General features: G+C 43.0%; 1 protein-coding gene across 1 annotated transcript in view; it reads left to right on the top strand.

Annotated features, from left to right (window-relative positions):
• Positions 1-16,194, top strand: part of TRHDE (thyrotropin releasing hormone degrading enzyme) — a 1,265,007-nt gene that overhangs the window by 1,086,432 nt on the left and 162,381 nt on the right. The window contains exon 13 of the mRNA XM_044280434.1: positions 14,194-14,341. Coding sequence (XP_044136369.1) covers positions 14,194-14,341 — 148 coding nt within the window. The remainder of the gene's footprint in view (positions 1-14,193; positions 14,342-16,194) is intronic.

The following is a 16,194-nucleotide window of genomic DNA, read 5'->3' as shown; positions in this document are numbered from 1 at the left end:
TGCTGCTGACATTTTTACTTTTTTTGTTATTAATCGAAATGTAACGATTTTTTTGCAAAAAAATGACATTTTTCACTTTCAGCTGTAAAATTTTGCAAAAAAAACGACATCCATATATAAATTTTTCGCTAACTTTATAGTTCTACATGTCTTTGATAAAAAAAAAAATGTTTGGGCAAAAAAAAAAAAAATGGTTTGGGTAAAAGTTATAGCGTTTACAAACTATGGTACAAAAATGTGAATTTCCGCTTTTTGAAGCAGCTCTGACTTTCTGAGCACCTGTCATGATTCCTGAGGTTCTACAATGCCCAGACAGTAGAAAAACCCCACAAATGACCCCATTTCGGAAAGTAGACACCCTAAGGTATTCGCTGATGGGCATAGTGAGTTCATAGAACTTTTTATTTTTTGTCACAAGTTAGCGGAAAATGATGATGATTTTTTATTTTGATTTTTTTCTTACAAAGTCTCATATTCCACTAACTTGCGACAAAAAATAAAAAATTCTAGGAACTCGCCATGCCCCTCACAGAATACCTTGGGGTGTCTTCTTTCCAAAATGGGGTCACTTGTGGGGTAGTCATACTGCCCTGGCAATTTAGGGGCCCAAATGTGTGAGAAGAACTTGGCAATCGAAATGTGTAAAAAATGACCGGTGAAATCCGAAAGGTGCACTTTGGAATATGTGCCCCTTTGCCCACCTTGGCTGCAAAAAAGTGTCACACATCTGGTATCGCCGTACTCAGGAGAAGTTGGGGAATGTGTTTTGGGGTGTCATTTTACATATACCCATGCTGGGTGAGAAAAATATCTTGGTCAAATGCCAACTTTGTATAAAAAAATTGGAAAAGTTGTCTTTTGCCAAGATATTTCTCTCACCCAGCATGGGTATATGTAAAATGACACCCCAAAACACATTCCCCAACTTCTCCTGAGTACGGCGATACCACATGTGTGACACTTTTTTGCAGCCTAGATGCGCAAAGGGGCCCAAATTCCTTTTAGGAGGGCATTTTTAGACATTTGGATCCCAGACTTCTTCTCACACTTTCGGGCCCCTAAAAAGCCAGGGCAGTATAAATACCCCACATGTGACCCCACTTTGGAAAGAAGACACCCCGAGGTATTCAATGAGGGGCCTGGCGAGTTCCTAGAAATTTTTTTTTTTTTGCATAAGTTAGCGGATATTGATTTTTTTTTGTTTTTTTCTCACAAAGTCTCACTTTCCGCTAACTTAGGACAAAAATTTCAACCTTTCATGGACTCAATATGCCCCTCACGGAATACCTTGGGGTGTCTTCTTTCCGAAATGGGGTCACATGTGGGGTATTTATACTGCCCTGGCTTTTTAGGGGCCCTAAAGCGTGAGAAGAAGTCTGGAATATAAATGTCTAAAAATGTTTACACATTTGGATTCCGTGAGGGGTATGGTGAGTTCATGTGAGATTTTATTTTTTGACACAAGTTAGTGGAATATGAGACTTAGTAAGAAAAAACAAAAACAAACAAAAAATTTCCGCTAACTTGGGCCAAAAAAATGTCTGAATGGAGCCTTACAGGGGGTGATCAATGACAGGGGGGTGATCAATGACAGGGGGTGATCACCCATATAGACTCCCTGATCACCCCCCTGTCATTGATCACCCCCCTGGTAAGGCTCCATTCAGACGTCCGTATAATTTTTACGGATCCATGGATCGGATCCGCAAAACACATGCGGACGTCTGAATGGAGCCTTACAGGGGGGTGATCAATGACAGGGGGGTGATCACCCATATAGACTCCCTGATCACCCCCCTGTCACTGATCACCCCCCTGTAAGGCTCCATTCAGACGTCCGCATGATTTTTACGGATCCATGGATACATGGATCGGATCCACAAAACACATGCGGACGTCTGAATGGAGCCTTACAGGGGGTGATCAAAGACAGGGGGTGATCAGGGTGATCACCCCCTGTCACTGATCACCCCCCCTGTAAGGCTCCATTCAGATGTCCGCATGATTTTTACGGATCCATGGATACATGGATCGGATCCACAAAACACATGCGGACGTCTGAATGGAGCCTTACAGGGGGGTGATCAATGACAGGGGGTAATCAGGGTGATCACCCCCCTATCACTGATCACCCCCCCTGTAAAGCTCCATTCAGATGTCCGCATGATTTTTACGGATACATGGATACATGGATCGGATCCACAAAACACATGCGGACGTCTGAATGGAGCCTTACAGGGGGGTTATCAATGACAGGGGGTGATCAGGGTGATCACCCCCCTGTCACTGATCACCCCCCCGTAAGGCTCCATTCAGATGTCCGCATGATTTTTACGGATCCATGGATACATGGATCGGATCCACAAAACACATGCGGACGTCTGAATGGAGCCTTACAGGGGGGTGATCAATGACAGGGGGTGATCAATGACAGGGGGGTGATCAGGGAGTGTATATGGGTGATCACCCGCCTGTCATTGATCACCCCCCTGTAAGGCTCCATTCAGACGTCCGCATGTGTTTTGCGGATCCGATCCATGTATCCATGGATCCGTAAAAATCATGCGGACGTCTGAATGGAGCCTTACAGGGGGGTGATCAATGACAGGGGGGTGATCAATGACAGGGGGTGATCAGGGAGTGTATATGGGTGATCACCCGCCTGTCATTGATCACCCCCCTGTAAGGCTCCATTCAGACGTCCGTATGCATTTTGCGGATCCGATCCATGTATCCGTGGATCCGTAAAAATCATACGGACGTCTGAACGGAGCCTGACAGGGGGGTGATCAATGACAGGGGGGTGATCAGGGAGTTTATATGGGGTGATTATGGGTGATCAGGGGTTCATAAAGGGTTAATAAGTGACGGGGGGGTGTAGTGTAGTGTAGTGTTTGGTGCGACTTTACTGACCTACCTGTGTCCTCTGGTGGTCGATCCTAACAAAAGGGACCACCAGAGGACCAGGTAGGAGGTATATTAGACGCTGTTATGAAAACAGCGTCTAATATACCTGTTAGGGGTTAAAAAATTCGGATCTCCAGCCTGCCAGCGAGCGATCGCCGCTGGCAGGCTGGAGATCCACTCGCTTACCTTCCGTTCCTGTGCGCGCGTTCACAGGAAATCTTGCGTCTCGCGAGATGACGCGTATATGCGTCCAGGAGGAGTAAAGCAACCACCTCCCGGACGCATATCTGGTTAATAACAATGACCACCACAATGCTCACTCCTTTATTATTACTAAACACCACAGTGCCCATCCCTTTAAAAACAGTGACCTCCACAGCACCCTCCCCTTTAATAACAGTGACTTCCACAGTGCCTGCCCCTTTAATAACAGTGACCTCCACAGTACCCGCCCCTTTAATAACAGTGACCTCCATAGCACACGCCCATTTAATAACAGTGACCTCCGCAGTGCCAACCCCTTTAATAACAGGGACCTCCACAGTGCCCGCCCCTTTAAAAACAGTGACCTCTATAATGCCCGCCCCTTTAATATTACTGACCTCCACAGTGCACGATCCTTTAAAAACAGTGACCTCCACAGCACCAACCCAATTAATAACAGTGACCTCCACAGTTCACGCCCATTTAATAACAGTGACCTCCACAGCACCTGCCCCTTTAATAACAGTGACCTCCATAGCACTCGCCCCTTTAACAGTGACCTTCACAGTAACCGCCCATTTAATAACAGTGACTTCCACAGTGCCTGCTCCTTTAATAACATTGACCGCCACAATGCCCACTACTTTAATATTGGTGACCTCCACAGTGCCCGCCTCTTTATAAACAGTGACCTCTACAGCACCTGCTCCTTTAATAACAGTGACCTCCACAGTGTCCACCCCTTTAATAACAGTGACCTTTACAGTGCCCACCCCTTTAATAACAGGCACCTCCACAGTGCCCGCCCCTTAAAAAACAGTGACCTCCATTATGCCCGCCCCTTTAATATTAGAGACCTTCACAGTGCCAGTTCCTTTAAAAACAGTGACCTCGACAGCGCCCACCCCATTAATAACAGTGACCATCACAGCACCCGCCCCTTTAATAACAGTTTCCTCCATAGCACTTGCCCCTTTAACAGTGACCTCCACAATGCCCACCCCTTTCATAACAGTGACCTCCACTGTGCCCGCCCCTTTAACAGTGACTTCCACAGTGCCCGTCCCTTTAACAGTGAACTCCACAGCGCCCGTCCGTTTAATAGTGGCCCCTGCCCCCATGCAGGTAGCAGTGTAGTTGTGCCGTCATAAGTCATATGACTGAATATTTAATGACCTGCGACCTGCTAAAACCTTTGATCAGTTGTTATGGCAACCTGAAGTAGGCAAATCATGGGAAAAATATATAAAACATCCTGCACGATATGATAACGAATGTTGCGGATGTACATGGCTACATATATACAGTCACACAAAAAATGCCACTGAGACACTTGGTCAATACATTTTGATCAAAACACATCTAAGCCCACCTACCAAGCAACAAGGTGGTCTCAGTTCATGTGGGTCCTATGCTAAACCTGCCTATGCCGTTATGCATTTATATTCAGGCACGCAGACCCTGCACATATAGTGTGTTGCTCCTAGTTACCTCCATGTGCAGCAACACCTATATGTACCACCTTAATCAAGGTCGCCTATTAGATAGGTGGGGCAAAAGTGCACATGAATACTACTCCCAAAATAGGAGCGTATTCACAAATGAAGGTGCCACTACAAGACAAGTTAAACAAATCACGGAAAAAAAAATAAAACATCCTGCATGATATAATAATGAAAATAATGCACTATAATAATAGATGCAAGCATAACATATGGGCTAAGCCCTGACTCTATTGATAAAATCTGAGACACTTGGTCAATACATTTTGATCCAAACACTTCTAAGCCCACCTACCAAGCGACAAGGTGGTCTCAGTTCAGGCGGGTCCTATTCTATACCTGCCTATGCCATTATTTTGTGACTGTACAACTGGAGTAGGACCTGCGAGCTTCTATTGACTGATAAGGGACATGTAACCGTGTGTAAGGCAGTTGGGATATGAGTGGAAGACTTGTAGGCTTCTATTGGCTATGGAAGGACTTTTTTGGGGAATATCTCAGAAACGGGAAGTCCCAGAGAGCTTAGACCCGGTCTAAAACCATCCTGATGTACCTGTGTGCCAAATTTGGTGAAGATCGGTCCAGTCATAAAGAACGTCCAGTAACAGAAAGACAGATGTCTAGATGGACAGACAGAAACTCATTTATATATATACCGTATATATATATATATATATATATATATATATATATAGATCCATAAAAAAAGGTTAGGCAGCACTCCTCACATGCAGAGCTGATTGTATGGTGCCCGCGGTAGTCCCTCGATCTAGGACGAATGAATAATAAAGAAAATCCGCAGCACTCCTTAAAGTAAAAAATGTGCAGTTTATTCACACATGTCAAAAAATAGACAACGTTTCGGTTCTCTCGCAGAACCTTTCTCAAGTCAGGCCACCTGACTTGAGAAAGGTTCTGCGAGAGAACCGAAACGTTGTCTATTTTTTGACATGTGTGAATAAACTGCACATTTTTTACTTTAAGGAGTGCTGCGGATTTTCTTTATTATATATACATATATATATATATATATATATATATATACATATATATATGTATATATATATACATATGAGATGCATAAAATAAAACTATATGCATACTGTTCTAATCTGGACTATCTCAGTGCAATCTTCATGCTTCAGCCAACTATTCTAAATCAAGAAAATGAAGTGACTGTTAGAATCATCCAGCCTATAGAATCACCCTAAAGCTCAAAGATATTACGAATTACAATGTAACCACTCATGTCATCATTTACCCTCTTCAATATCACCTGTGGGGAATTACTTCGGTAAACAGGGGTGCGGGTGCAGTATAGAGGCAAATGGAGTCCAGGTAATGAAGCAAAAGAGCGTTTATTTCACACTTGCTCAAACAGAAAAGCAAAACAGTGTTAGTTCACAGACAAAATAACAGAGGGCTTCACCTGGCTCCTTTACTGGAATGAGTCCTGTCCTGGCCGATCGCACAGCCACATAAAGTATTCCCACAAGATGCTGGGTGCTCTGTACGCCTGTGTCAGGGTCCAGGCCTCCGCTTCACACACTGCAAAAACCACCCAGACTCACAGTGATTTTCCTTCCTTCTCCTCCCAGCTGAGGTTGCTGCCTGGGAATTTAAATCCCAGCTCCAAAACCTGGTTCTGGAACATGGGGAGTAGGTACCCGCCCAACTCTTTACCTACTCCCGATAAAAGCCGGCCCGGATTGGCTTTGCAGCCATACTAAGTATTAAAGGTGTCAACAGCTTCTGCTGTTAACACACAAAATCCAGCTCTTACCTCACCGAGGCCTGGAACCTCGGTGACACGTATCTGCCATCCATTACGGTAACCGTGCACCTTAGCACACACCTTAGACAAGCATGAATGGCCTACTGGTCATTACCTGCTAAACTACATTAACCCCTTAAGGACACAGGGCGTACAGGTACGCCCTTGTGCCCTGGTACTTAAGGACACAGGGCGTACATGTACGCCCTGTGCATTTTCAATCACCGCCGCGCGGCCGGCGGCGATCGGAACCCCGTGCCTGCTCAAATCATTGAGCAGGCACTTGGGGCAAATGCGTCGGGGGGTCCGGTGACCCCCCCATGTATGCGATCGCAGAAAACCGCAGGTCAATTCAGACCTGCGGTTTTCTGCGTTTCCGGGTTATTCGGGTCTCTGAAGACCCGATAACCCGGAACAGGATGGTGATGGTGGTGTGATTTCACTCCACCAATCACCATCCAGCGATCCTGAGTGGTGATGGTGACATCACCACTCAGGATCGCTTTCTGATTGGTCAGGGGGCGGTCCGGCGGCAGATTCAAAAGAGGCAGGCGCCCCTCTCCTCCTCCTTTTGTGTTCCAGCGCCGGAGGAGAGAGGAGCTGCCTGCACGTGTCCACCATCGCTGCCAGCACCCCTGATCTGTGCCCCCAGGACCCGATCTGTGCCCCCAGCACCCCCCATCAGGTACATAGGGACAGCTAGGGAAAGTTTGGGATAGGCAGGGAAAAAAAAGGGAAAGGTAGTTTTTTTGACTTTTTATTGCATCACCCCAGTTAGGGTGTCTGGGGTCCACAGCACAGCTGTGTGACCCTAGACCCCCCAGGGGTGCTGCCACTTGCCCCCCCCCCCCCACCTTTTTTGGGGTGCTTTTTTTTTTTTTTTTGAGTTTGCTGACTGTGACCGGCACTTAGCGTCCGGCCACTGTTAGCGCATCGCACACCCCACCGCTGATCAACTTCGGACGGTTGATCAGCAGTTTTGAATTTTTTTTCCTCACTTTTTTGCCCTTTTTTTAGTTAGTTTTATTTATTTTTTTCTGTTAGTTTTAGGGTGAGTTCGTGAACACCCGTGCCCCCTCACACACGCACACCAAATAAAGAGTTACACACACGCACATATACACGCAGACACACACTCCCCTATGGCCCGCCGGACGTTCTCGGCCGAGGAGGCATACGCCCAGCTTGCCTCCGAGTCCGAGAGTCCCAGTGAGGATGAGGATGACCCCACATTCCTGTTGTCATCCGCATCCTCCTCATCATCTAGCGATGATGATGAGCCCCCAAGGCGGCGGAGACGCCGCCATGCGGAGCAAGGGGACCGCCATGTTAGGGACCCTGTGGCCCACACTAGTACTAGCAGCTCTGGGGCTCGTACTGGTTTCCCGGCCCACCAGTTAAATCCACCGGAGCACCCTGCCGGTGAACTTGTCTGGTGTAGCCCAGAGCGATACGAGCCCGTGATTCCTGATTTCGTAGGCCAATCAGGAATCCAGATTTCCACAGTGGGCTACACTGAATATGACTTTTTTTGTCATTTTTTCAGTGACCCACTGGTAAATCTGATGGTGGAGCAGACGAATCTGTACGCCCAACAGTTCGTCGCTCAACACCCGGGCTCCTTTTTGGCCAGGCCCGGTGGCTGGACGCCGGTCAGTGCAGCCGAACTGAGGACATTTTGGGGCCTCGTGCTGCATATGGGCCTGGTCAAGAAACCCAGTGCCAGGCTGTACTGGAGTGGGGACGTCCTATATCAGACCCCACTTTACAGTACGGTTATGACACGCTCCCGGTTTGAGGCCATCAGGAAATGTCTGCATTATTCCGATAATGCAGCATGTCCACCCCGAGGTGATCCTGCCCATGACCGTCTGTACAAGATACGGCCGGTCATCGATCACTTTGGGGCCAAATTCATGGAGGCCTATGTACCTGGAAGGGAGGTCGTGGTTGATGAGTCTCTCATTGCGTTCAAGGGGAGACTCATTTTCCGCCAGTATGTGCCTTCCAAGCGGGCGAGGTATGGCGTGAAGCTATACAAAATTTGTGAGAGTACCTCAGGGTACACTTACAAATTTCGTGTATACGAGGGGCGAGATTCCCGGATTCAACCCCCAGAATGTCCCCCCACTCTGGGTGTTACCGGGAAACTTGTGTGGGACCTTATGCACCCACTGCTGGATAAGGGTTACCACTTGTACGTGGATAACTTTTATACCAGTATCCCCTTGTTCCAGTCCCTTGCCGCCAGATCCACGTCCGCTTGTGGGACCGTGCGGAAAAATCAACGCGGCCTCCCTGCCCACCCCCTCCAGGTACCTATCCCCAGGGGTGAGACCCGTGCCCTTACCACTGGAAACCTGTTGCTGGTCAGGTATAAGGACAAGAGGGATGTCCTTATGCTGTCCACAATTCATGGTAACGGCATCACCCCTGTCCCTGTGCGAGGTACCGCGGCAACGGTCCTCAAGCCCGATTGTATCGTCGCCTACAATCGGTATATGGGAGGAGTTGATCTCTCGGATCAAGTCCTCAAGCCATATAACGCCATGCGCAAAACCCGGGCATGGTACAAAAAAGTTGCGGTCTACTTGGTACAGGTTGCCATGTACAACTCTTTTGTACTATCCCGAAGCGCTGGCAGCACAGGGACATTCCTCCAGTTCTATGAGGCAGTCCTCAAGGCCCTGATCTTTTCGGACCGGGAAAGAGCAGGCCGGAGTACCTCGGGAACTGTAGGCGCCCGGATCGTCCCTGGCCAACACTTTCCAGGTGTGGTCCCCCATACTGGAAAGAAGGGACGAACCCAAAAAAAGTGCAGAGTGTGTCGCAGGAGGGGGATACGGAAGGACACGACTACTCAGTGCGACACATGCCCCGATCATCCGGGCCTCTGCATTGACGGTTGCTTCAGGGAGTATCACACTTCCATGGAGTACTAAATTTATATCCCAATTTAGCACTGACATCGGATAAAAAAAAATGGTTCTCAGACTTGAGACACCCAAAAAAACTAAAATAATTTATTAAAAGTAGACATAGGTATTGCCGCGTCTGTAATAATCTCCTCTATAAAAATGCCCCATGACCTAACCCCCCAGATTAACACGGTCCAGAAAAAAAAAAAAAGGTGCAAAAAAAGTTTTTTTTTGTCACCTTACATAATAAAAAGTTTAATAGCAAGCGATCAAAAAGTCATATAGCCCCCAAATTAGTGCCAATAAAACCGTCATCTCATCCCGCAAAAAATGAGCCCCCACATAAGATAATCAGATAAAAAAAAAAATAGAAAATTACTCTTAGACTTTAGAGATACAAAAATTTTTTTTAGGGTATCAAAAAGGATAATATAGTCTAAAACCTAAATAATTGTAAAAAAAAAGTTGACTTATTAGGTATCGCCACGTCCGTAAGAATCTCCTCTATAAAAATACCCCATGACCCAACCCCCCAGATTAACACAGTAAAAAAGAAAAAAAAAAATAGGTGCAAAAAATTTTTTTTTTGTCACCTTACATAACAAAAAGTTTAATAGCAAGCGATCAAAAAGTCATATAGCCCCCAAAATAGTGCCAATAAAACCGTCCGCTCATCCCGCAAAAAATGAGCCCCCACATAAGATAATTGGCTAAAAGAAAATAAAAAAAATGACACTTAGACTTTAGAGATACCCAAAAAAAAAGTTGTATCAAAAAAGATAATATAGTCAAAAACCTAAATAATTGTAAAAAAAAGTAGACTTATTAGATATTGCCGCGTCCGTAAGAATCTCCTCTATAACAATATCCCATGACCTAACTACCCAGATTAACACGGTTAAAAAAAAAACGGTGCCAAAACCGCTATTTTTGGCACTTTTCCATTTCAGTCCGTTTTTTCCGGTAACAAAACAAGGGTTAACAACCAAACAAAAGTTAAAATTTATTACCCTGATACTGCAGTTTACAGAAACGCCACATTTGTGGTCGTAAACTGCTGTATCCGTAAAAGGGAGGCTGCAAAAGGAAAGGACCGACATGGTTTCTGGAAGGCCGATTTTGATGGCCTTTTTTATTGACACCATATCCCTTTTGAAGCCCCCCTGATGCCCCCCTAGAGTAAAAACTCCCTAAAATTGACCCCATCTAAGAAACTACACCCCTCAAGGTATTCAAAAATGATTATACAAACTTTATTAACCCTTTAGGTGTTCCTCAACAGTTAATGGCAAATGGAGATGAAATATCAGAATTTCAATTTTTGGTAACCTTACCTCACAAAAATGTAATATAGAGCAACCAAAAATTATATTTACCCTAAAAATACTCCCCCAAAAAATGCCACCTTATCCCGTAGTTTCCAAAATGGGGTCACTTTTAGGGAGTTTCGACTCCAGGGGTGCATCAGGGGGGTTGAAACAGGACACGGTGTAAATAAACCGGTCCATAAAAATCAGCCCTCCAAAAACCAAACGGCGCACCTTTCACTCTACGCCCCGCTGTGTGGCCGTACAGTAGTGTACGGCCACATATTGGGTGTTTCTGTAAACGGCAGAGTCAGGGTAATAAAGATACAGTCTTGTTTGGCTGTTAACCCTTGCTTTGTTAGTAGAAAACATGGGTTAAAATGGAAAATAAGGCAAAAAAATGAAATTTTCCAATTTCATCCCCATTTGCCAATAACTCTTGTGCAACACCTAAAGGGTTAACGACGTATGTAAAATCAGTTTTGAATACCTTGAGGGGTGTAGTTTCTTAGATGGGGTCACTTTTAGGGAGTTTCGACTCCAGGGGTGCATCAGGGGGGTTGAAACAGGACACGGTGTAAATAAACCGGTCCATAAAAATCAGCCCTCCAAAAACCAAACGGCGCACCTTTCACTCTACGCCCCGCTGTGTGGCCGTACAGTAGTGTACGGCCACATATTGGGTGTTTCTGTAAACGGCAGAGTCAGGGTAATAAAGATACAGTCTTGTTTGGCTGTTAACCCTTGCTTTGTTAGTAGAAAACATGGGTTAAAATGGAAAATAAGGCAAAAAAATGAAATTTTCCAATTTCATCCCCATTTGCCAATAACTCTTGTGCAACACCTAAAGGGTTAACGACTAATGTAAAATCAGTTTTGAATACCTTGAGGGGTGTAGTTTCTTAGATGGGGTCACTTTTAGGGAGTTTCGACTCCAGGGGTGCATCAGGGGGGTTGAAACAGGACACGGTGTAAATAAACCGGTCCATAAAAATCAGCCCTCCAAAAACCAAACGGCGCACCTTTCAATCTACGCCCCGCTGTGTGGCCGTACAGTAGTGTACGGCCACATATTGGGTGTTTCTGTAAACGGCAGAGTCAGGGTAATAAAGATACAGTCTTGTTTGGCTGTTAACCCTTGCTTTGTTAGTAGAAAACATGGGTTAAAATGGAAAATAAGGCAAAAAAATGAAATTTTCCAATTTCATCCCCATTTGCCAATAACTCTTGTGCAACACCTAAAGGGTTAACGACGTATGTAAAATCAGTTTTGAATACCTTGAGGGGTGTAGTTTCTTAGATGGGGTCACTTTTAGGGAGTTTCGACTCCAGGGGTGCATCAGGGGGGTTGAAACAGGACACGGTGTAAATAAACCGGTCCATAAAAATCAGCCCTCCAAAAACCAAACGGCGCACCTTTCACTCTATGCCCCGCTGTGTGGCCGTACAGTAGTGTACGGCCACATATTAGGTATTTCTGTAAACGGCAGAGTCAGGGTAATAAAGATACAGTCTTGTTTGGCTGTTAACCCTTGCTTTGTTAGTGGAAAACATGGGTTAAAATGGAAAATAAGGCAAAAAAATGAAATTTTCAAATTTCATCCCTATTTGCCAATAACTCTTGTGCAACACCTAAAGGGTTAACGACGTATGTAAAACCAGTTTTGAATACCTTGAGGGGTGTAGTTTCTTAGATGGGGTCACTTTTAGGGAGTTTCTACTCCAGGGGTGCATCAGGGGGCTTCAAATGGGACATGGTGTAAATAAACCAGTCCATAAAAATCAGCCCTCCAAAAACTAAACGGCGCACCTTTCACTCTATGCCCCGCTGTGTGGCCGTACAGTAGTTTACGGCCACATATTGGGTGTTTCTGTAAACGGCAGAGTCAGGGTAATAAAGATACAGTCTTGTTTGGCTGTTAACCCTTGCTTTGTTAGTGGAAAAAATGGGTTAAAATAAAAAATTTGACAAAAAAAAGAAATTCTCAAATTTCATCCCCATTTGCCAATAACTCTTGTGCAACACCTAAAGGGTTAACAACGTATGTAAAATCAGTTTTGAATACCTTGAGGGGTGTAGTTTCTTAGATGGGGTCATTTTTGGGTGGTTTCTATTATGTAAGCCTCGCAAAGTGACTTCAGACCTGAACTGGTCCCTAAAAATGTTGTTTTTGTAAATTGCTGAAAAATTTCAAGATTTGCTTCTAAACTTCTAAGCCTTATAACATCCCCAAAAAATAAAATATCATTCCCAAAACAATTCAAACATAAAGTAGACATATGGGGAATGTAAAGTCATCACAATTTTTGGGGGTATTACTATGTATTACAGAAGTAGAGAAACTGAAACTTTGAAATTTGCTAATTTTTCCAAAAATTTGTTAAATTAGGTATTTTTTGGTGCAAAAAAAAATATTTTTTTGACTTCATTTCACCAGTGTCATGAAGTACAATATGTGACGAAAAAACAATCTCAGAACGGCCTGGATAAGTCAAAGCGTTTTAAAGTTATGAGCACTTAAAGTGACACTGGTCAGATTTGCAAAAAATGGCCTGGTCCTAAGGTGTAAAAAGGCTGTGTCCCTAAGGGGTTAAAACTGGCTATATTTTTTATGCTATTATACATATTGCCTTCACTATGCCATGTATAATGTTAAATGTCCCCCAGAGGTATTGTAATAAATGAATGAATAAATAAATAATAAATATATAAATAAGTGTCAAAAAATAATGCAATAAAAAAATTAAAAAAACACTACATGCCAAGCTGCAACGTCTAGCCACACTGCCAATCAAAAGGATTGTTAAGGAATGGAGAAATAATTTTAAAAATGATCATTATTTTAAAAATGTGAAAGCAGGAGCAAAAATGATTTATATATGGTCAAATGGGAAAAAAAAAGTTATATATTTCGAAAACATGTGCAGACAAAAAAAGAAAATATACATGGTCACATTGGAAAGGAGGGGAGGGTAAATGGACCTGTCTTTAAGTGATTAGGTAGCAGGAAAGACATTATTGTTTTAAGAATTTGAAAAACACTTATTTTCTTTGTTTACATTTAGTATACTCCAATACTGTATTATAGATCTTGAAAGATGAAAATTAATGTGTCTGTCTTTAATTATGCAGTTTCCAAATGCAGGCTTTTTTGTACGCAGATAATGCAAACATTTCTTTTAACACCTCAAGCAATAGAATATCCATAGGCTGACCCCTGGCAAAAAATAAATAAATAAATAAATACATTTAAAAAAAAAACAACAAAACTAATTCTTATTATCATTCTGTAATAGTTGCCCGATCTATGTATTTAGGTTGACTATTTCATTTGATGTTCTTTTTTTATGTACAATATCCTTAGATCAAACAGTCAGTGTAAATTTTAAAAAGAGAAGTGATTGAGGGGACACAATGACAGACATCCCTCTATTTTAATGATGTATGAAATAGCATTATCATTAGAAAAGTTTTTAAGATGAAGATTTTGAATGGCTCCAATATTTTACTTGTCTTGCAACTAACATCAAACAAACTTTGCAGTATGTCATATTTAATATTTCTCTCTTTAATTTTTCAGGGCTGGATATCTGACACAAAATATCCCTCTAGAGATTATAAGATACCTTTCTGAAGAAAAGGATTTTCTTCCCTGGCATGCAGCAAGCCGAGCTCTTTATCCTCTAGATAAATTGCTGGACCGAACCGAGGAATACAGTATATTCAGTGTAAAAGATAAACTATTTTCTACTCTGATCCTAAAACCTTGGTTTACTGAGACATACATAATTACATTTTTTGCTGTATCTTCAAAGTGGGATCTATAGAGAATGTTATATGTGTATTTTAGGGAAAATATATCACACTTGCAGGTAAAGTACATATAAGGGAAACAGTAAGAATTAAGTCAACATACGGTGGTGGTTAAAACTATCATATGTCTTATGACTTTAAAAAACAATACAAATTGTTAATAATAATAAAAAGGAAAAATTCATCAAAAAAAAATTGTCACACAAGTCTGAAAAATAAAGACAACCAAAGCAAACAAATGGGTCACAGATATTAGACTTGGTCATTTAGGTATTGAGGAGAATGATCACAAGTCTGTAAGTGGCAAACATATGTGAACATTTCAGCTTTCAGTATGACACCACTTGTGCAATGATAACTGCAACTAAACATTTCTGGTAATTAATAATAAGTCTTGCACATCATCTGCCAGGAATTTTAGCCCATTTGTCCCTAGAAGACATCTTAAAGTCTGTAATTTTGGTGAGTTTCCTCACATGAACTGCTCACTTCAAGTCCTTCTACAACAATTCTATTGGATTAAAGGGATTGTGCAGACAGTATATATTGATGACCTATCCTCAGGATAAGTGGTCAATATCTGATCAGTAGGGGTTTGTCATTCAGAAATCCTGCAGATCAGCTGTTTGAAGAGGAAGTGGCACTCCATCCGAGGGCTACTCCTTCTTCATTACACTGCCTGTCATCTCGGAAGCTCAGTGTAATTACAAGTACTCACTCCATTCACTTGAATAGAGCAAATACTTCTAATTATACTATGTCACTGCTGCAAGTGAGACACGAACGGAGCACCGCCTCCACTTCAGACAGCTGATCGGTGGGGGCCCTAGTTGTCAGTAGTGATGAGCGGGAGGTGCCATATTCGATTTTGTGATATTTTGCGAATATTCGATTGAATATTCGATTAGTCTTATATTCGTTGATATTAAATATTCGTCATTATGCTTTTTATCGCGAATAATATGTGATTTAATTTATCGCGTATTGCGATTTTGTGTATTATGCGAATATTCGCCATATATTCTTGTTTTAGAATATGACAAATATTCTGAAACACTAAGTTATAGCAATATAGCGAATATTCATAAAATACACATATAGACTGCAATTTCACTAATGTAGCGCTATAATCTTTTTTTTTTGTATAATTTTTTTGTCTCTTTCTGAATCAAAAAGAGACAAAAAAATTAGATAAAAAAAAAGATTATAGCACTACATTAGTGAAATTGCAGTCTATAGGTGTAATTTATGAATATTCGCTATGTTGCTAAATATTCGTCTTACAATATGACGAATATTCTAAAAAATTAATATATAGCACTCTATCACATATATATGTTTTTTAGAATATTCATTCTTTTTCCCCCAATTAGTACAGTTATTGCCCTTCTGCATACTCCTCCCCGACAAGCGTCCCCGTCACCATGGGAACGCCTGGTGGTTAGAATATACCATTGGATCTGAGTTTTCACGATTTAACTCAGATCCGATGGTATATTCTAACCACCAGGCATTCCCATGGTGATGGGGACACTTGAAGCTAGAATATACCACCAGGGTGCTGCGATCCGCACAATTAACCCCTCAGGTGCGGGTTAATTTGCGCGGATCACAGCGCCCTGTGCTCCTCCCCCTAGTATTAAAATAATTGGTGGCCAGGGGGGGGACCCTGTGGCCACTGCCACCAATGATTGTAATACTGGGGGGAGGGTGCACTGGCCACCAATTATTTTAATACTGGGGAGGTGGGGGGAGGGCATACAGGGCA

Source organism: Bufo gargarizans, chromosome 2 (genome assembly GCF_014858855.1).
Source record: "Bufo gargarizans isolate SCDJY-AF-19 chromosome 2, ASM1485885v1, whole genome shotgun sequence".
NCBI classification, from domain to species: Eukaryota; Metazoa; Chordata; class Amphibia; order Anura; family Bufonidae; genus Bufo; species Bufo gargarizans.
The sequence above is the reverse complement of the archived record's forward strand: the minus strand, read 5'-3'. Positions and strand labels throughout refer to the sequence as shown.